The following is a 20,354-nucleotide window of genomic DNA, read 5'->3' on the forward strand; positions in this document are numbered from 1 at the left end:
GTTAATTTGTTATCTGGTTGGCTAGCTGGTCGGCAAACTGCTTCCCCAAACGGGTTGCATTGTTTTCCCCTTCTGAAGAACGAAGCATTACGTGCGCTTTGGGACCATATCCAGATATTGCGACTGTCCACCCCTTAGAAAATTTTTCCGCAGTGGCCGCTGGATAGGTGCAGTCCCCACGAAGAGGAATTTGCCTTCCGTTTGCCGTCAAAATTTGAACCAAAAATCGCTACATTTGCGAAGCCCCCCATTCACTACTCGACTAGGCAAAGATGAACGGGGAATCGAGACAGGTAGGAGAAATCCTGATAAGTCCGCTCAACAGTGTGCGTCTTGCCAAATGTTGTGTGAGGTTGCCCATATGAGAGGGGTATTAAAAATCGGAGTTGAGGTCCCCCCTCAGTGGACAGATAGTTCACCAAAACAGAGGAACGCCGCATCTTCCACACCGCTAACTTCCTTACATGCAGGTTAACGCACCCCTGAGGAAGTGCACCGAGATGGAATACATGTGCCACCTTTACAACACACAGCTAATTGAGCAAAGGGAGAGAATAAATGAAATAAAAAAAAAACTCAACTCGTACAATCAGACCATACAAGAACAGGAAAACCTTTTTAACCACTTTACGAAATATACAGATGGATTTTTGAATAACATCATGTAATGCTTTTTCTCTTTCCCTTCTTTAATTTGGATTGTCTTTCTGTTGGTCATTACGGCTACCTTTCCCCTTTGCATGTGCATGTTTACTCCTACACGTTTAGACAAAGAGAAGGAAAAAAAAAAAAAAAAAAACAGCCAGTTCATCCCCTTTGGTTCCTCACGCCCTATTTGTAGAACCTTCCTTGGAAATTTTACCAACTCGAAAAAATTCGGTGTGTTTGGTACCTGTGCGAGGTATTGCCTTGTGGACGATCGGGTTAGTCTTCCCGCAGTGTAAAAATATGCCCCACTTCTGTAATGGGTGAGGGTCCTCCTATGTGCGTGCAGTGCGTCTCACTTTACTGCCCAGCGATAATCTCACACTCTGCGATTTTCCCCCTCCCCCATATAACCTTTTTACACGCAGAACGAGCTAAATTTCGGCAAAGGGAGGAAAGCGAAGGGTTTGAAAAAAGGCCCAAATCTAGGGAACATACATCATGCATACGGCGGGAACGACCAAAACAGGAGCAACTACAGCTGCAATTGTAGTTGCACCTGTTGCTGCAAAAAAATTAAGTCCAAAAAGTGTGTGAGCAACCAATGTCAAAACACCATCGTATACAACAAAACGAGCTTCTACGTAGAGGAAAATACAAACCGAAAAAAAAGCAAAAAAAAGGGCAAACATAAAAATGGATTGAAAAAGAAATACTTGCAATTGACAAAAAATATATATAATCTTAACAATCCATACGACACCGTCGAAGTGAGGGACCTTTACGACATTTACAGGAAGCAGAGCTCCTCCCATTGCCATCATTATTACGTCAGCTGAAAGTTGCAAAATGGTGCCTCCCAAACATGTGTGCGTATATATATATATATTTTTTTTGTCATTTCCATCTATGCAACATTTATTTTAACATTGTATGTTTGTACCGAACAGAAAGCCGATCTGCCTCTACAATTTCTTTCCCAAGGGGAAGAGCATTTTTTCTGGCTAGCTTTTTTTTTTTTTTTTTTTTTTTTTTAATTTTTTCAGCTTTAATCTTTAGAAAATTAGTTTTTTAAAATTTTAACGCGCGGGTCTTTTTTGTCATTCCTCTCGACAACTTACAGCTTTTTGTGATTGCTACAGGTATTATACATATGACGTATGTCTGTCGCTTATCCATTTAAAATTTTGCGAACAGCAGCTTTTAGAAGGTTTAGTCTCCACTTAGTATTACATCCACGCAAGTTGGAAGTGGATGATATGACCTTGCAAGAATGTTAATTTTTTTACCTGACCTGTTCATATATTTTTTTTCTTTTTTTTCTCTGCCAAAGTGCAAATGTGCGGACTGCCTACATGTGGAACGTCAACATCCGAAAAAGCGAGAACGAGAAAAAGTGAATACACGCTGACGTAAAGGCACAAAGGTTTATGCACTTAGGCGACGCGTATTTCTATGTATACGGAATTTCTACAAGTGATTATCACACGTTTATATGTTCGTATCATCACTTTCTTTGCCTAGCACAGGCTACCTTTTTGCCAATTTTATAATTTTTTTTTTTTTTCTTTAATCAACGTCGTTTTTCTATGTCATGCAGGGGGTATGCATGTATACATGTACATATATACATATACCTATAAGCATGTATGGCGTGTTAACCTCCTATTTCTTTTCAAACCAATATATGACAAACTCTCCTTTTTTTATTTTTTTTTTACCCTTTCCTGTTAATCTGTGAATGAGCAGGGAGTAGGCACGATAACGAGAACATATGCTAATGGGGAGCGTCTCCCTTTTTTTTTCTGTTAGCCCTATTTCTATAAGTTAGCATTAGCAGCTTCATATCATCCCAATATTTTTATGCCAGTCGTGCGTTTGTTCTCCTCGTTCAAGGTGTGCGTATACATACATTTTAGTCTATGTATACATCACCCCTTTTCAATGGACTCCTTTTTACGAAGAGGCATGGTCCTGTCACGTGTAACTGCTCCACAACACACACCTAAAATAATGATACTGCCATGGCGGTTAACTGGTTCCCTTCCTTAGGGGTGTAGCGGAACAGAGCGCACGCGGGAAAAAGGCAAAGGGGCGGAAAAGCCGATAGCTCAGCGTTGGCAAAACAAAGAGGCAGATCGCAGTGAAGTAACGCGGCCAACGCGCAAAAGCACACATTTTCCTATTTGAAAAGGTGTGTTCAGGCATCCCCTTTTCACGGAATTTACCAGCCCCCCTTCAACTTCAGAAACCGCCTCAGTGTGCAATGAACATACATGAACACACACTTGTGGGGTAAAAGTGTGTTTATGTGAAATGAGCATCCCCCTCGCTTCGCCCCCTCACGCCAACTGCACATGATCAGCTTTTGGTGCCATTCCTGGGCAGGTTATGTGTACCCCCTCCACTCCTGCCTCGAGCACTGTTGAGTGACTCCAAGTCACAGTAGAGCTCGTGTGGGGCCACATAAATGCTGTATGTTTTCCCCGGTAGCAGGTTTGGGCTTTTCCCCTTTGCATTTGATTTGTGATTTTTGTGCCCCATTTTTTGGGGTGCCATTTTTTGTGCATTTTGTTTTTGTCAATTTTTGATTCCCCTTTTGTATTCGATTTTTCGCCCCCCCCCAGTTCGTCCTGCGCATTTTTTTTTTTTTTTTTTTTTTTGCTCTGTGACAACCTAGAGCTTGTCCGAAAAAAGGGCGATACAAAAAAAAAAAAAAAAAAAAAAAATGCGCAGGACGAAAGAGTGCCAATACGCGAGTGTTAAAAAGGAAAAACCAAAGTAAAGCAAACAAAACTGAACGAACCAAATACATATTAACATCCCAGCATGAATGTGAACACTCCAAAGAACGCAATAACCAACCCGTGTTCTTTTACTCTTCCCCACCCACTTTCATCGTGAGTGTTGGCATTAAAGTGTACATATTGTGTGCGTACCAAATTGGAAATATATATATATATTTTTTTTTCCATTTATGAATTGTGTCCTTGTTTGCATGTCCTCCTCGCTGAGCGGAATGGCCACTACCTGTCAGGTGAGCGTATCAGCCTGGTGATTGTCACTTGTATTCGCGTATGCGCTGTGCAGAGATATACACGCAGCACATGCTCGCTTAGCGGCACCCCCCCCAGCTGTATATTTTTTAGTTAATCATCCTTCTCCTCTTTTTTGTTTAAAAGGACAAAAGGGGAGAATCCCCCCACATTTCTTTTGTCATCACATATGCCCACTGCATGCGTCGTTCATTTAAACGTTAGCGCAATTCGCAAACACGGGTTGTATGCATGCACATGTTTGTGCGTGTGAACGCACTTGCACACACGTAACCGAGAAGCTGTGGCGGTTGCCAGGCGAACATCGGTACCTGTCAAATGGCTAAGAGAAATCTGCTCTCTCAGTTTTCCAAAATTCCCATGTCCTCTGTCCAAACGTATACTGTGCACATGCGTCTAAGGGAAAATTCATTTGTGCGTTGACATCCTTACGTATCTTCGCATGTGTGCATGTGGATGTACATATACACGTAGGCATATTTTACTGCCTTATACTTTTTAAAAAAGCAGCTCGCCCGTGCGCGCCTAAGCATGCATACAGGATTATTAAAGTTGCATTTCTGCGAAATGCTTCCTTCGTGAATTTGTCTACCTTTTGAAGCGTCCATTTGTTGTATGGTCGTGTTTTGCACTGCGTAAAGTTGTAATTTTTTTATTTTTCCCAAATTGTTGCGCATTTTTTTTCCAATCTTTTATGCCTTTTTTTTTTTTTTTTTTCTTCTGTCCCCTTTTGTTGACTTCCACCCCGCATCGATCCAACGATGAAAGTGTAAAAATTACAAACGGGGTGTTTTTCAAAATTTTGTCGCACCTAACTTACATGCATAAAATACCGTGAGCATAGGTGTTGCGTCTCTGAGAGAGTTGTCGAGATAATTTCTGTGGAGAAAAATCTCCCACTGGATTCTGCCTCCACTTGGTAGTTATCACAGCGTATGCACCAGCGTCCCAGCACTGCAGGGCCAGGTTTCCCCCTCATGTAAGAGCATACACACGTGCGCCAATCCGTTTGCACGCCGGATGCCCACGCGAGGGCAACTCCTCACAGTTGCACGTACATCATCAGAGGGGGAGCAGCAAACATTTTGCTTTACTCATTTGGGCATTTTCTCATTTTCTCATTTTCCCTTTTGTTTATTTTTTCTCCCTTCGTAGCCACGCAAAGGATCAGTCGAAAAAGTGTACAACTTGGATCCCCCTCCAAGGTACAATTAAACGTTGGGAAAAAATCTCAAAGGGGAAAACGCGACTGGGTAAGCAAATGAGCAGATGATTGGATGAGAGCCAATCGCAGGGGTGTCTTCCCCGTATCTGCATAAGTGCCCAAATTGCGCGCGTGCACCGTGCTGTTTGCGTCATCCTAATTAAGACAACAAAAGGGAGACGAGTAAGACAAGCGGGACAGGCGAAAGAGGTGCACACAAATTGGCATGTCTAAACGTAGCAACTAAGAGCAGTGGCTTCTTTGCCTCCCCCCCCTTAGCATATATTTATGCAAAAAAAAAAAAAAAAAATTAAATGAAATAAAATTGCGCACACAGCCTGGACATTTTTGTAAGAGGGAGAAAAAAAGAAAACTCGGAGCGAATATTTTCCCGAAAAAAAGGAAAAATATTTTCTAACCGCTATTTTTGGAGAGACACGTAAACACGGTGAACACCCAGGGGCATATTTTCCGTGCATGTCCATTGGAAATACAATAGGAACAGAGCGATTTACCCTACCGTAAAAAGGTTCCCAATAGACACATCGTGCGCCTGCTTGAAAGGGAAGTCACCCCTAAAAAAGAAAGTACGCAGAGTTACGGGGAGGTTCACTTATATATAGGCTAACCTGCGTGGAGAGTAACCCGCCACTGAGGAAGTAGCACATTTGAGTGTATACCTTAAGTTGACAGTTAGGTAGCAGAGAAGGGGGAAAAGTAATTACGGGGGGGGAAATGTTTCATCGTGAACTACGTAGACGTTCTAAAGGGGGCATTATCCCCCAAAGTGGACACACCTAACCATGCACACATGTATGCACGACCCGATCGATAAAATAACATACAATTTTTTTCTTTCCCCCCGATCGTAGGAAAAGCAAAAGCGTAACAGTCCAACGTTCATTCCCAACCTGAACCACCAAAATGGCGGACGGAGCGAAGAGACTGCCACTCACAGTGGACAACCCGGACATGAAGAAAATTCCATCGGGGCGAGTGTCCGATGATGGAATTAAGAGGACGCCCTCGGGAAAACCAATCCAAACGATGTATGTGTTAAACAGGAAAGGAGAGGAAGAAGACATTTCATTCGATCAGATTTTGAAGAGGATACAGAGACTGTCGTACGGATTGCACGAATTGGTAGACCCTGCAAGAGTAACGCAAGGAGTGATAAACGGAATGTACAGCGGAATTAAGACTTGCGAATTGGATGAATTAGCAGCACAGACATGTGCCTACATGGCTACCACACACCCAGATTTCTCCATCCTGGCAGCTAGAATTACCACAGATAATCTGCACAAAAATACCAGTGATGATATAGGTGAAGTTGCAGAAGCGTTGTATATGTATAAGGACGTTAGAGGAAGACCAGCCAGTCTGATCAGCAAAGAAGTATACGAGTTCATGATACAACATAAGGATAGACTAAACAAGGAAATTGACTACACGAGGGATTTTAATTACGATTACTTTGGGTTCAAGACTTTGGAAAGGTCCTACCTCCTTCGAATAAATGGAAAGATTATCGAAAGACCACAACATCTGCTGATGAGAGTATCCATTGGCATCCACATTGGGGATCTGGAAAAAGCGCTAGAGACGTATCATCTTATGTCTCAAAAATATTTTACACACGCAACACCTACGTTGTTCAATTCTGGGACGCCCAGACCGCAAATGTCGTCCTGTTTCCTTCTCTGTATGAAAGCTGATTCGATTGAAGGTATTTTCGAGACGCTGAAACAGTGCGCCCTGATTAGCAAAACGGCTGGTGGAATTGGAGTAGCGGTACAGGATATTAGAGGACAAAACTCCTACATTAGAGGAACCAACGGAATATCCAACGGGTTAGTGCCAATGCTGAGGGTGTTCAATGATACAGCTAGATATGTAGACCAAGGTGGCGGAAAGAGAAAGGGATCCTTTGCAGTGTACATCGAACCATGGCACTCAGATATTTTCGAATTTCTAGACCTTCGTAAAAATCACGGGAAAGAGGAACTAAGAGCTAGAGACCTTTTCTATGCTGTATGGGTCCCTGACCTTTTCATGAAGAGAGTAAAAGAAAATCAGAATTGGACTTTGATGTGCCCGAATGAATGTCCAGGGTTAAGTGAGTCTTGGGGTGAGGAATTCGAAAAGCTATACTTAAAATATGAGGAAGAAGGTATGGGCAAAAAAACTGTCCTGGCGCAAGATCTATGGTTTGCCATTTTGCAAAGTCAGATAGAAACGGGTGTTCCCTACATGTTGTATAAAGATTCTTGTAACGCGAAGTCCAACCAAAAGAACTTGGGGACGATAAAATGTAGTAACCTCTGTTGTGAGATTATTGAGTATACTTCCCCAGACGAAGTGGCCGTATGTAATTTGGCCTCCATCGCGTTGTGCAAATTTGTCGACGTGGAAAAAGGAGAATTCAATTTTAAGAAACTGTACGAAATTACCAAAATTATTACACGTAACTTGGACCAAATTATAGAGAGGAATTACTACCCTGTGCAGGAGGCTGAACGATCCAACAAGAGACACAGACCCATAGGGATAGGAGTACAAGGCTTGGCAGACACCTTCATGCTTCTTAGATACCCATATGAATCCGATTCTGCGAAGGAATTAAATAAAAGAATTTTCGAAACAATGTATTATGCTGCTTTGGAGATGTCCATGGAATTGGCACAAGTGTACGGACCTTATGAGACCTACCAGGGTAGTCCAGCTAGCCAAGGAATTCTTCAGTTCGACATGTGGAATGTCAAGGTGGACAACAAATATTGGGATTGGGATAAATTGAAGGCGAATATAAAGAAGCACGGGTTAAGAAATTCGCTCCTGCTGGCACCTATGCCTACTGCTTCGACGTCACAAATTCTTGGCAACAACGAGTCTTTTGAACCGTACACGAGTAACATTTACTACAGGAGGGTTCTGAGTGGAGAGTTCTTCGTAGTGAACCCACACCTGTTGAAGGACCTCTTCGATCGTGGTCTCTGGGATGAGGACATGAAGCAGCAGCTCATTGCCCACAACGGAAGTGTCCAATATATTAGCGAAATTCCTAACGACTTGAAGGAGCTCTATAAAACCGTTTGGGAGATCAAGCAGAAGAACATCATTGATATGGCGGCCGACCGAGGCGCCTTCATCGACCAGGTAATGCAGCGTCCTACTTGTATGATCACCCCTCCAGTAGTACATACGGTTATATGTTTTCCGCCATTTATATTTTCCCCTCATTTGTATTTTCGCACCTTTCCTATTTACCCCCGTGCAGTCCCAATCGCTGAACATCTACATCCAGAAGCCCACCTTCGCGAAGCTCTCCAGTATGCACTTCTACGGATGGGAAAAGGGGCTCAAAACAGGCGCGTACTACCTCAGAACGCAGGCCGCCACGGACGCAATAAAATTCACGGTGGATACGCAGGTCGCCAAGAATGCCGCAAAGATGAAGAACGAAGAGGGCGTAACCATCACGAGAGAGGTTTCGAGGGAGACCATTTCGACTGAGTCCACCGTCACACAGAATGTGGTGTGTCCACTGCGTCGAAACAAAGACGACCAGTGCTTGATGTGCTCCGGCTGAACGGTCAGCGGGTTGTGGAAGTGCACACATAAGGGTGCTAAGTTAAGCGTGCTGAGCAAGACGAACGTGATAACAGTACTGTTCTGAACGCACTAACGTATTCATAGAGTTGCGCTACCTTGACCGTCATGCGGAAACAGTCGCAACGGATGTGCTTTTTAAAAAAAAAAAAAAAAAAAAGTTAAACATATAGCTACATAGCGACATTACTACGTGACGAAATTATGACATAGAGAGAGAAAGCGGAAAGCCACACACCAAAGCGTTCCCAAACAAAAAAAAAAAAAAAAACCGGTGACAACGTGTTGGACACATTCGACAAATTGCAAAAAAATTACCAACCCCAAAAAAAAAAAAAAAAAATTGCACAATTAAAATGTAAAAATTTTTTGGCGTTTTTTACACTTCCAATTTATTGGCATTTTCATTCGCGCATAAATCCCGCGGAGTGAGGTACAAGTAGGTTCTGCTTCACCATTGCGGTTTTTTGCGCCGTCCCTTTCCTGAATTAACTGACAGTCGACACTTAACTCATGGCAATATTGACCAAATGGACAATTTTATAAATTTTCAAATTTTATAAATTGAATCAAAAAAAGTTACGCATGTGTCTTCCCCCCCATTATGGCGTAAATGCCTATGTATGTGTGTGTGCCCATTTGTGGCAGATTCTTAGGGGGGTGTTGCCAAAAAGGAGCAGATCGTCACTCCTTCGTATGGTGCTTGTTCATGTTTGACTGTCCACAATTAGGACAAATGAAGTTCTGTGTAGAAGTGGTAAGAGGGGTAGTGTCATATGTTTATCGGGTTGAGAAAGCACAATGAAGATGCATGTTCGTGTGTGTGAAAATTTTAAATGCACACGAAACTTAGAGGTCTACCTCCTTTACGAATTTTTGGTCCCTCCCTTTGGATGGAAATATCACCAAGTTGCATTTAACACATTTGTACTTGAACAAGCCGCTTGACCCGCCTGATCCGTGTGGTCCTTCCGTTGTTGTTTCTTTCCTGCGTTTGTATAGGAGGCCTGCCACGAGATTGAAAATGTGTCGCAGTGAAGCGGTGGGGGAGAAAAAGCAAAATGAGGGGAGTTAGCAAACGTGCACACAGGTTAACATTAGCACATTTTAATATTAACACTGGCTAACGTTACACCGCGTCCATGTGCACACCGTCTCATGCTAACCTACTAGCGAGCCCAGCGCAAGCGTCATGATGGCCAGGCCGAAGGGACTCTTAACCCCCCTGGTAGCCTTGGCTATGTTCGACTGAACCGCCTCCAAGTAAGTTTCCTCCCTATGGGGATTCAAATTTAACGCCTTCTTCGCCGTCTTTTTTGCATAAGCATTCCTTAACACTTGCGTGCAAATATAGTGACAGGTTCTCTGGATTTTCACTCCCCGTGTTGCGAAAATTGATAAAATGCACACGTATGCAAATATGTAGATTTTCATTTTTTCGTTCCTCTAGCCTGTTTAACGTTTTTTTTTCTTTTTTTTAAATCCAAGCGGGATGGCCAAATGTGTGCTACTGCACTCTCAGTGACATGTTTGTTATCCACAGGGCATGCTTTACCCACCTTTAGCATTTGGTGCAATCACCTGAACCATGATATTTTCCTTTCCTTTTAGATCTACGCAATTTCGACAACATTTTATTTTTATATTTATTTTATTTTTTTTTTGTACGTAAAATGATCATAGTGGAAGGTTGTACAAAAAGCTGCTTACATAAAGTGCCAAATTGAAAAAAAAAAAAAAAAAAAAAAAGGAACGATAAGTGCGAGTCACACACTGGTATGAGGCACAAATGGAATTTCTCGGTCGGCATGGAAGGGCGTACCTATGACGATGCGAAACAAGTCACACAAGTCACTCTGCAAAAAAAGGCATTACGCGGAACATTCTGGGCACATTTGAGAGTGCCTGTTTAAATCGTCCCACTTGAGCAACCTCACGTTGTCATGTAGCACTGCACTTGATTGCTTTGCAATACATTCCGTTATGCTTTTTATTCTGTTCCACCTCCGATTGGTCCTACTGACCGAGCACAAAATGGACAAAGTGAGAGTGGTTAAAAAATTTGCAGAACTTATGTGTGCCCACGTGGATACCTTCCCCTGAGCGAAACAGACGAACGTTGTTCAATCGTGTGCAGGGGAAGCCCCTCCATTTGAGCGCCAACCGATGCGATAACCTTTTGGCGCATAAAATGAGGCCCTAGCCGGTCGCCCCGTGTGTACTGAAACCATCGAGTAAGCTACCCCATCTCGAGAAAGTTGTCCAAAAAAAATTACCCTCCCTCCTTTTCCACTTATCTTAAGTTCTTTTTTTGCGCCTACTGAGTAGTGCATCCATTTTGAATGAAACGTACGTAGTCTTTATGTTTAATAATTTTTTTTTTTTTTTTCTTATTTTTTCCTCCGGCTCAAAGTAACTTTCGATTGAGGAAAGAAAATAACGCTCCGCGAAGAACTCAATTTTGCACATGAAAAGGGGGCAAAAAAAAAAAAAAAAAGAATAGAGCGATGACCCACTGGAGGCAGGTTAACTTATATTCTCTGTTTACATATGAGCACACTTTGCACGGGTAGGCGGAGCTGGCCACAGTTAGGCTTCCGCTTCCGGACGGACCACAAAATGTCCAAATGGGGGGCATCAGTAAAAAAAAGGGGTCCAGCTCCACAGTCTACGATCAACGATGGGGAATATCCACACCACGTAGAAGCACAAAACGATAAACCTCTTTCAGACATTTTCATTTAAAAAAAAAAGAAAAAAATAATGTGCCGTAATAAACAAATGCGTTGCAAGACTCCGTCGGACGTTCCCCCTTGCGTGTATAGGACAATATGCGTACGAGAGGGCCACGTTAAAAAATGATAGGCGAATTATTATGTTAAAATAAAAAAAATTATGAAGATAAAATTTTATAACAAAATGAATGAACATTTTGAATCTTAAAGAATTACCAAACAATTGTATAAAATGAAGAATGCAACAAAAAATCAATTATGTAAAAGTTTGCTAACAAATCAGTTAAAAGTGGGAAAAAAATTTTTTCCCCTTATATTGATTACACATGAACATGTAAACAATTTAATACAATACAAAAAAAAAGAAAAATATTTACTGCAACCTAAACCCTAAATCTGAACTTGGAACATCGCCCTTAGGAACATCTTACTCAGAAATAAAATCTTATTCCCTAAACCCGGAATCGGAACTATGAAACTGTTCCTTAGGAACACCTTCTGTAGGAACAAAGTCTTTCTTCCCTAAACCCGAAATCTGAACTTGGAACCTGTTCCATAGGAACCTCTTCCTTAGGAACAAAGTCTTCCTCCCTAAACCCGCAATCTGAACTTTGAACCTGCTCCTTAGGAACATTTCCTTTAGGAAGAATGTTTTTCTCCCTAAACCAGGAATCTGAACTAGGAACGTGTTCCGTAGGAAATTCATCTTCAGGAACCGTTTCTCCTTTTATGAACCTACATCCCATAAATTCTTGAACCAAAATTTCAAAAAAGTCTTCCTTCGTGGAATGCAGGTCCCCTTTTTGACATTCGTCTAAGACTTCTAAATGAATATCAATAATCGTGCGGCGACCTACACCACGACCATCAGTACCTTTACCAACTTGTTTCCTTCTTCCTGTTGGAAGAGATCTTGGTTGTCTGCGTTCCTTTACTAAAGTATATTCATGTGGACCATCATCCTGGTCGTCCACATGATCAGGGAGTTGTACTTCTAAAGGAGCAGGACCACGTACTTCATGAGCTATTCCGTAACGTCGTCTTTTTTTACGAAGGAAGAAAAAATACTAAAAGAAAGAAAAGAAGGAAGAATGAAAGAAGGAAATTGTTTTTTAAAAAAGTTTAAAGTGTTGTTCCCAAGACCGGAACAATCAGTATAAATTAAGTGTGAATTGTACATTTAAGGTATGAAGGAAAAAGCTGTGCTCCATTTTTTTCCCTTTTTTCTTATTTTTTTTTTTTTTTTCTCCTTTCTTCGGCTTTCTTATTTTTCATTCTTTGTATACACCCTTCGGGTGTACCCACCCCTGGGGTGGCTAAAGTAGAAGGCCACATTGTTGTCCTTACACCCTAGAACAGCTACATAGCAAGCCACATTGTTCTTCTCATACCCAGGAACACATAAACAACAGGCCATATTGTTTTTTATATATCCTGAAACAGATAAACACCAGTCCACATCATTCTCCTTACACCCTAAAACAGCTAAAGAACCAGGCCACATTGTTCTCCTTAAACTCTGTAACAGCTAAACACCTAGTGTGAAACCTTACAACCCAAATGAGAAATACTACACAAACACCCTAATATGTAAAATCCTATACGCACACCCTAAAATGCGAAATCCTACACATACACACCCTAAAATGCGAAATCCTACACATACATCCCTAAAATACGAAATCCTACATACACCCCCTCACTGATTCATTCACCTTAATTTTTTTCTTTTTTTCTTTTCTCCTTATTCCTTTCATAATTTTTATCCTTTATATTCTTTTTGACATTCTTTTTTTTTTTTTTTTTTCCTTTTTTTTCTTTTTTTCTTTTTTTAATTTTCTTACCTTCCAGAGTAAATAACTCACAACCGAAGTACCAATTAGAACAGGAATTGTAGGAAGGTATGGGGTAAGGAGCTCAGAAGGGTCGATCTTATTACTGACTGGTTGAAGGGGAAGGAGGGCGCCTCCGCCTCCCCTTCCTGAACCACCTCCTACTATAACATCCTTCCTAGGTGGTGGTAATGATGGTAATGATGTTGGTGGTGCTGCTGGTGATAGTGCTGGTGTCGTTATTACTCCCGTGGAAAGGGGTTGCTGTCCTGGTGGTGGATGAGGACCCCCTGGACCAGGACGTTGTCCAGGTCCTTGTTCTGCTCGACTACCACCTCCAACACCACCTGCACCAGCAGCGGCACCACCCACTGGACTAAGAACATCGATCCCTGGAGCTGGATTTGGACCAGGACCTGAACCAGAAGAACCGGGTTTCCAGGTTCCAGTAGAACCGGAACCAGAAGAACCTGGATTCAAGCTTCCTGTAAAGTAAATAAGGGATGAAAAATGGATTATACATGATTAAAAGTTGTGGCACACATGGACCTTGCCTTGCACTGTACGCCTTGGTGTGCACACTTCCTTATTTTATTTTCTACTTTTTAAATTTTTACTTTCTAATTTTTAATTTTGTACTTTTTAATTTTTTGTACGTCGTAATTTTTTTTTACAATTTTTACACTTCTTTCACTTTCTAATTTTTTTGTACTTCCGAATTTTTTTTTACTTTTTTTACACTTCTTTCACTTTGTAATTTTTTTACACGTCCTAATTTTTTACACTTTTTTTACACTTCTTTCATTTTTTTTTTCTTCTTTATTTTAATACACCCTTCGGGTGTACTCCCCCCAAAGGGTGTACACTTCCTTCGGACGATGGAAGGAAGTGAAGGTTCTTAGGGTGTAAAGAAGGAATGAAGGAAAGAAAGGAAGGACCTTGGAGAAGGGGGTTAAGGGAAGGAATGGAGCGAACACTCCCTTCCTTAGACCCTTCCTTTCCTTCCTTCTCCTTAGACCATCCTTTCCTTCCTTAGTGTTCTTACTTGTTGGAATACCCTGGCCATGTTGGACAGATCCTGAAGGGTCTAAACTTGGAGTTCCAGTGGCTCCACTGCCAGTGCTGGGATTTTGGGTAACATCTGCATCTGCAACGGGGTCAGGAGGTTGAGTAGTTTTAATATCAGTAACTTCAATTTTACCTGAAGAACCAACCATTTTAACATTTACAAGGTTATCATCTGTGTCATCATCAACTGCAGTAATCTGATCATCTTCATCACCGAAGCATGCAGATGCATCCTGAATAGTTCCAGTTACTTCTCCATCTTCACATTTCACTGGTATAGACTTACCTTTTGCTTTAGCACCTGCATCTGGTTGATTCACCGTATTTGTACTACCTGATGATTCAGCCCTTCCTGCTGGTGGTGCTGACGCCGGAGTGGGTGCTCTACTTCCACCACTGGAGGAAGAACCTCCTGTGCTGTGGTCAGTATTGATTTGGTCTGGTGGTTTCGTATCTTTCGGACATATTTTCTCTAAAGTTTTCTGTATTTCTGTATTCCCCTTAAGTTCCCCTTTTATTTTTGGCCGGTCGATTTCATTCTGTCCAATTTTAAAATTTGTACAATCGTCCCACTCACATTTTTGACATATAGCCCCCCCTTTACATTCAGTTTTGTGAAGACTTTCTCCGGCCTGAAATGCCTGTTTTATAGTATTTTCGTCGATACAAGATTTTTCCCCAAGAAGTTTTCCATATTCATTCAATATTAGGCAGGCCATAGTTTGTTTAAATAGTCTATTATTTTTTGGTTCACCCTCTCCATCATCACTTTCCTCTTGAATTTCATAAATATGCTTTAAACCCCTAACAATTTGCCTGCATGCTTCTTTGCTCGCACATTCATTTCCATCCTTATCTCCTTTAATATTATCGCATAAGCTGTCCGTACTACTGTTCGTCTTAAGCATGTCCCCGGCGAGTGGATCGATCCTACCCTTTATGTCGTCCCAACTGTCCTTCTACAAAAGTAAGGAAAAAAAAGCACATATCCTTACATTTAACTCTTACATAAAATCCTTATTCATACCTTCCCCTGAGTACCTATACATTCTTTCTACATGCATTATATGCGTTTGGATTCTAGTGTCCAATGTGAATTCTTCGAAACCTCCCACTTATCTACGCTACCTGTCCTTCTGTCTCTGGTCCATTGTGTTATTACACACTGGGCCCGATCACATAAGTTACTTATAGTACTTAGAGTTTTCTCTATGTCCTTATTTCCGTGGAGCATAGAATCCACTTTGGCCTTCACATACTCATTGCCCACTGTACAATTCTTAAGGTCTTTAACCCTATCACAAACTTCACAATTATTATTCTGGCCATTCAGACCCTTACACCAATCACTTATCTTTTTATTTCCTTTCTCAAATGCTTGTTGTATTGTTTGCTCACCCACCGTACAGGGGGATTTCACCTCCCGTTCCAACTTATCCGCATAGGCGTTCAACAACAGACAGGACATAGTCTGCTTAAAAAATCGGTTATCCTGTGGGTTCCCATCAGTGTCTACCTCCTGAATTTCATATATATGTTTTAAACCTGCAGTAATGTATTGACATGCTTTTTTCTCTGGGTCTGTGACTATTCTACTACTTGTTTCTCTATGTCCACTGCAAAAAGTTCTCATCTCGGCGTTCTTTGTAGATATATAGCCAAACATTTTTGTGGCCTCCTTGTTAATGTCCTCGCGCATGTTACTCTGTTCATGAAAGGGGGAAGGAGGGAAAAGAAAGAAATGTATGCTATGTAATTATGTCCACCCCCCCTATATAATTATTATATGTCTACCCCGTACAATTATGTGCATCCCCCTTATAATTATTATGTCTATCCCCTATAATTATTATGTGCAACATATCATAATTATGTGCATCCCCTATATATGTGTCTAATTTCCCTTGATAGTTTATACAACCTACAGTACTCACAAAAGTGTCCCCCACTTTAATGAAGACAATGTATATTGTGTTCCTCCCTACCCCACCTTCTTTAATTCTAATGAAGACAATATATATTGTGTTCACTTACCCACTTCACTTCGTTGTTATGTCCCTTATTCTGATGCCACTTATCTGATACGCATTTTACACGATCACATAAGGTAGACTTCTTGTTGCAGTCATTATTTGAGGATGATAGTGACTGTGGCTGCTTGGGGGAAAATGTAGAAGTAACCTCTAATACTTTCTGCTTTATCTTTTCCTTCAAATCTGGAAGCTCCCTCTCCACTTCCTTCACTTTTTCCTGCATTTCCTGCAGCTTCCCCGGAACATTCCCCTCTAAATCCTTTAAATCCTTTACTAGTGTATCCACTTCATAACTCTTCTTTCCGCTTTTTACTATTGGTCTCTGTGTTTCGGGGTCTACAGTGGTCCTTTTACTTTCATCCCTACACCAATTCTTCTCATGAATTTCTCCTAATTTCCCTTTCCCTTGTTTACACATTAAACTCTCAGTAATTAAGTACACTAAATCTGCCCCATTCCTATTAATATTACTAATTTTCCATAATTCACATTCTTTACTACTGTTCCCATTATTCAATATACTCTCTACAATCATCATTGCCTTATATACATGTTCAACATTTTCATGATGGGCACAATTATTGTTCGCATATATTAACCATAAGTTGAAAAGATCACATCTTGTAATACACATATTATTCACTCGCGGCTTCTTCATTTCTCTTTCACACTTAAATTTCTTTTCTCCTGTTGCCATTAACAGGTTTTTTATTAATAATTTGCAGAATTCCTTACTCTTCTCACTGAACTTTACACCTAATTCACCTTCACTGTCTTCACACAACGCTGATAGGGCGCTCCACCATTCCCAATCATAGTAACCGTCGTTTTCTTTAATCGGATTATTGTTTAATCTTGTGAACCACTCACCTATATTGACTGAACATGTAATACAGGTGGAACATATAAGTATAGGTATTACCATCAGTGTACACCTAATCTACTATAAATTTATCATTCCTTTAAATTAGCACAATTTTTACTGCACACTTATATTTCCTCTACATATATAGGAAGAGCAAACTGCCACTTACGGTCTTCATCCTCCTCCAATCCTACTATGTCACAATTTTCCGTGAGTTTCGGTATGGGTGCTTTTGGACATATGTTAGTTATTGCTTCCATAACTTTCTCTATATTTTGATCCTTCTTCGTGCTGCCCTTCTGCTCGAATAGTTCGTTCACTTTGTCCTTTACCTTATTTGTTCTCTTACTATTGCCAATTTCACAATCTTTATAACTTCCATCCCTGCTACACACCTCACATTTATTATTCCCACCGCTCTTATCCACACACCAAGTACTCTTATTTTGTTTTGCAACTTCAAAGGCTTTCTTTATGCCTTCTTCCACATCACAGGAAGGGTTATGTTTCTGTGCATGTTCGAGCAATTTATCTGCGTATGCATTTAATAAGACACAGGACATAGTTCGATGGAATATGAGGTTGTCTTCAATCATCTGTTGTGACCCTTCAGTCCCCCTTTGAATTCCATAAATATGTTTTAAACCCTTAACAATGAATTGGCATGCTTTTTTATTTGCACTATCTACCCCCCCAATGTTATTACACTCATTGTCAACATTTTGTTTCTCCTGGAGCATGTCTCCAGAAAGACTTATCAGTTGATTGTTGACGTCGTGGGTCCAGAATGCATTCTACATACAAAAGAAAAGAGGGGGAACATATATATGTGCAATTGAACTATACTCATAACATACAATTGTACCTGTTCCTGATTCGCATAAAGCACGCACAACGCGCACTACCCATTATTCTTTTCTTGTATACAGTGGACAATGTTGTTCCCTTACCCAGTCCTCGTCCCTTTTATTTGGGCGACTTCTGTTTGGGAACCATTTTTCTGTTACGCATTTTACACGATCACATAAACCACTCCTTTCTTTACAGTCATCACCTATAAACAGGAAATAGAAGGAAAGACACAGTGAGAGAAGACATGAATGAGTAGCGGTAGATTCATTCTTTTCTTCTACATTCCCCTTTTTCTTTTTTTTTTTTTCCTTTTTTTCATCTTTTCATTCTCCTTCGCTTTTCTTTCCTCCTTTCCCATTATTTTTCTTTATCTCCTTCCTTTAATCCATTCTCTATTTCTTTCTTTCTTTCCTTTTCTTTCCTTCTTATTCCTTCCTTCATTCTTACGTTCTTTCGTTCTTTCCTTCCACCCACCTAACAACCCCCCTACCACCCTACCACCTAACAACCTTCCTTCCACCCTAACACCCCTAATACAACCTTCCTTCCTTCATTGGACCACCTTCCTCCTTGTTCCTTCCCCCATTCACTCTGTCTTTCACTTCCTCCCTCCCACAATAGTTCCTACTTCTTTTTTCTCTGAAGACGTCTTTTCCTTTGAACTCCTTTCCTTTAAATTTCTTAAATTCCTTATTTTTTTTTTCTATATAATACTTTTAGTAACAGTTTTAATAAAATTACTTACCTGTTCGAGTTGTTGATAGTGCCGCTTTCTTCTGCTGGTCCTCCTGAACTTTCTGCTGAACCACCTTCTCTATGTCTCCAGCACCATCCAACTGACCCTTCTCTACTTTTTCTATTATTTCTTTTGCACTTTCTTCTGACACAAATTTACCTTCTTTAACAATTTCCCCTACTTCCTGCATTTCTTTCCCAGTGTATCCTGTTACAGTCTGCAGAATGTTATCATCAGTGTCTTTTTCTTTTTTGCCATGCGCACTATTCTTTTCTTCCTTGCACAAATCGCTCTGCTCGTTAGAAACGTCCAAATAGTCTTGCATTTTATTCTTGTTTGCATTTAACCAGTCCTTTACTAAGGTACCTAATAATTTTGTTCCTACTTTCTGGTCTTTAAAAGTATAGTCCCCACATCTCCTCACAGTTCCATCACCATCAAATGCTTTCAACACTCCACTAACTGCCTCCGTTGCATAATCTATCATACTATTCAATTGACAATGATCTCCAAACATGGCCCATATTGCTGCGTTCCCTGCAATACATCGAAACATGAGTTCCATATCATCTATTTTCGTGCCTCCTACTCCCCCCTTCTTCTGCTCACCCAAATGCTGATTCCGACCATTCATCCAGAGGAATATTTTAACCAAGGCCTTACACAGATACTGGCTCCATTTTTTGTCTTTCCCGATAATTTGTTCAAACATTTCTCCATTACAAAGTGTTTGTGGTATTTCCAGTTCAATGTACATATAATTAGGAATTGCATCTAACATTTTCTTCAGGTTTGTCCATAATTGATTCTACGAAAGAGAAAAGATTAGGGAAGATAGAAATTCTCACACTTTTATATGTTACTTCGTTCATAAAAATTTTTACACTACTATATAATACATCACCCTACAGATTCGCTCCTCCTTCATTTTTCACCTACCCCGGATGCCTCTTCCCCATGCTTCTTCATCTGTTCCATTTGGAACTTAATAAATTCCCTTATACTTGGTGCCATGGTGATATACTTATTGTTATAATATAAGTCTTAAGTCCTTTTCCAACTTTCATTATTACATTTAGACCTATTCTTTGACAGGCGAATATTATAATTCACCATGTCCGCAATCCTAAAGAAATACTTCCCTGTACGAATGCATTCTTATGTCCTCCCATTTCTTCAGTATAATGGTCCACATTTTACATTCGTCGTCTTTTTTCCCTTTTATGGTTCCTTTCCTCCTAGTTTTTCTTCCGGCTTTTTTCTTTGAAATTTTTCTTTTTTTCCTTTGTATACACTTCCACTTTTTCAACTTTTTCTTTAACTAAGGAATTATTCATAAGAATTAATCTAAAAAAGAAACAAGGCTACCTTCCTATGTTTGCCAATCACTCATATACCTCCTTTGCACTTTTTTTAAAAAAAAGGGAGAAGAAAGAATTATTCTTCTATATCCTTTATTCTTTATTATCTTTTTTTTTTTTTGTTCTTTTTTTATTCTTTCTTCCTTTTTTTTTGTTCTTTTTTTATTCTTTCTTCCTTTTTTTTTGTTCTCCTTTTTTCATTTCTCTCTTAAGGGAAAAAAGAAAACAGAAAAATTCTGCGCATGCAACTTTCCTTATTATCCCCTTTTTCTTTTTAAAGGAGGAAAAAAAAAAGAGAAAAGATGTAAGCAACCTTATCCCTCCTTCCGTCTTTATACACTACACTCTTCTGAAG

General features: G+C 40.4%; 4 protein-coding genes across 4 annotated transcripts; 2 read left to right on the top strand and 2 right to left on the bottom strand.

The window, feature by feature from the left end:
- Positions 1 to 272: 272 nt before the first annotated feature.
- Positions 273 to 1,484, top strand: PCOAH_00007620 (Uncharacterized protein; the record flags this gene model as incomplete). Its single annotated transcript, XM_020057572.1, has 4 exons — positions 273 to 293; positions 471 to 664; positions 842 to 923; positions 1,074 to 1,484. 4 exons carry the CDS (start codon positions 273 to 275, stop codon positions 1,482 to 1,484), a joined length of 708 nt encoding a protein of 235 aa, XP_019913242.1.
- Positions 1,485 to 5,829: 4,345 nt separating this feature from the next.
- PCOAH_00007630 (Ribonucleoside-diphosphate reductase) lies at positions 5,830 to 8,497 on the top strand (the record flags this gene model as incomplete). Its single annotated transcript, XM_020057573.1, has 2 exons — positions 5,830 to 8,064; positions 8,186 to 8,497. 2 exons carry the CDS (start codon positions 5,830 to 5,832, stop codon positions 8,495 to 8,497), a joined length of 2,547 nt encoding a protein of 848 aa, XP_019913146.1.
- A 704-nt stretch (positions 8,498 to 9,201) lies between these two features.
- On the bottom strand, positions 9,202 to 9,951 carry PCOAH_00007640 (Uncharacterized protein; the record flags this gene model as incomplete). The annotated part of the gene is made up of 3 exons (XM_020057574.1): positions 9,202 to 9,261; positions 9,379 to 9,524; positions 9,684 to 9,951. The coding sequence occupies 3 exons, from the start codon at positions 9,949 to 9,951 to the stop codon at positions 9,202 to 9,204; spliced, it is 474 nt and encodes a 157-aa protein (XP_019913346.1).
- A 1,786-nt stretch (positions 9,952 to 11,737) lies between these two features.
- On the bottom strand, positions 11,738 to 19,652 carry PCOAH_00007650 (SICA antigen; the record flags this gene model as incomplete). The annotated part of the gene is made up of 11 exons (XM_020057575.1): positions 11,738 to 12,319; positions 13,097 to 13,262; positions 13,331 to 13,412; positions 13,501 to 13,569; positions 14,130 to 15,111; positions 15,315 to 15,857; positions 16,187 to 17,064; positions 17,220 to 17,844; positions 18,001 to 18,104; positions 18,648 to 19,446; positions 19,578 to 19,652. The coding sequence occupies 11 exons, from the start codon at positions 19,650 to 19,652 to the stop codon at positions 11,738 to 11,740; spliced, it is 4,905 nt and encodes a 1,634-aa protein (XP_019913239.1).
- Positions 19,653 to 20,354: the final 702 nt, after the last annotated feature.

This window comes from Plasmodium coatneyi, chromosome 4, assembly GCF_001680005.1.
Source record: "Plasmodium coatneyi strain Hackeri chromosome 4, complete sequence".
Classification (NCBI taxonomy): Eukaryota; Apicomplexa; class Aconoidasida; order Haemosporida; family Plasmodiidae; genus Plasmodium; species Plasmodium coatneyi.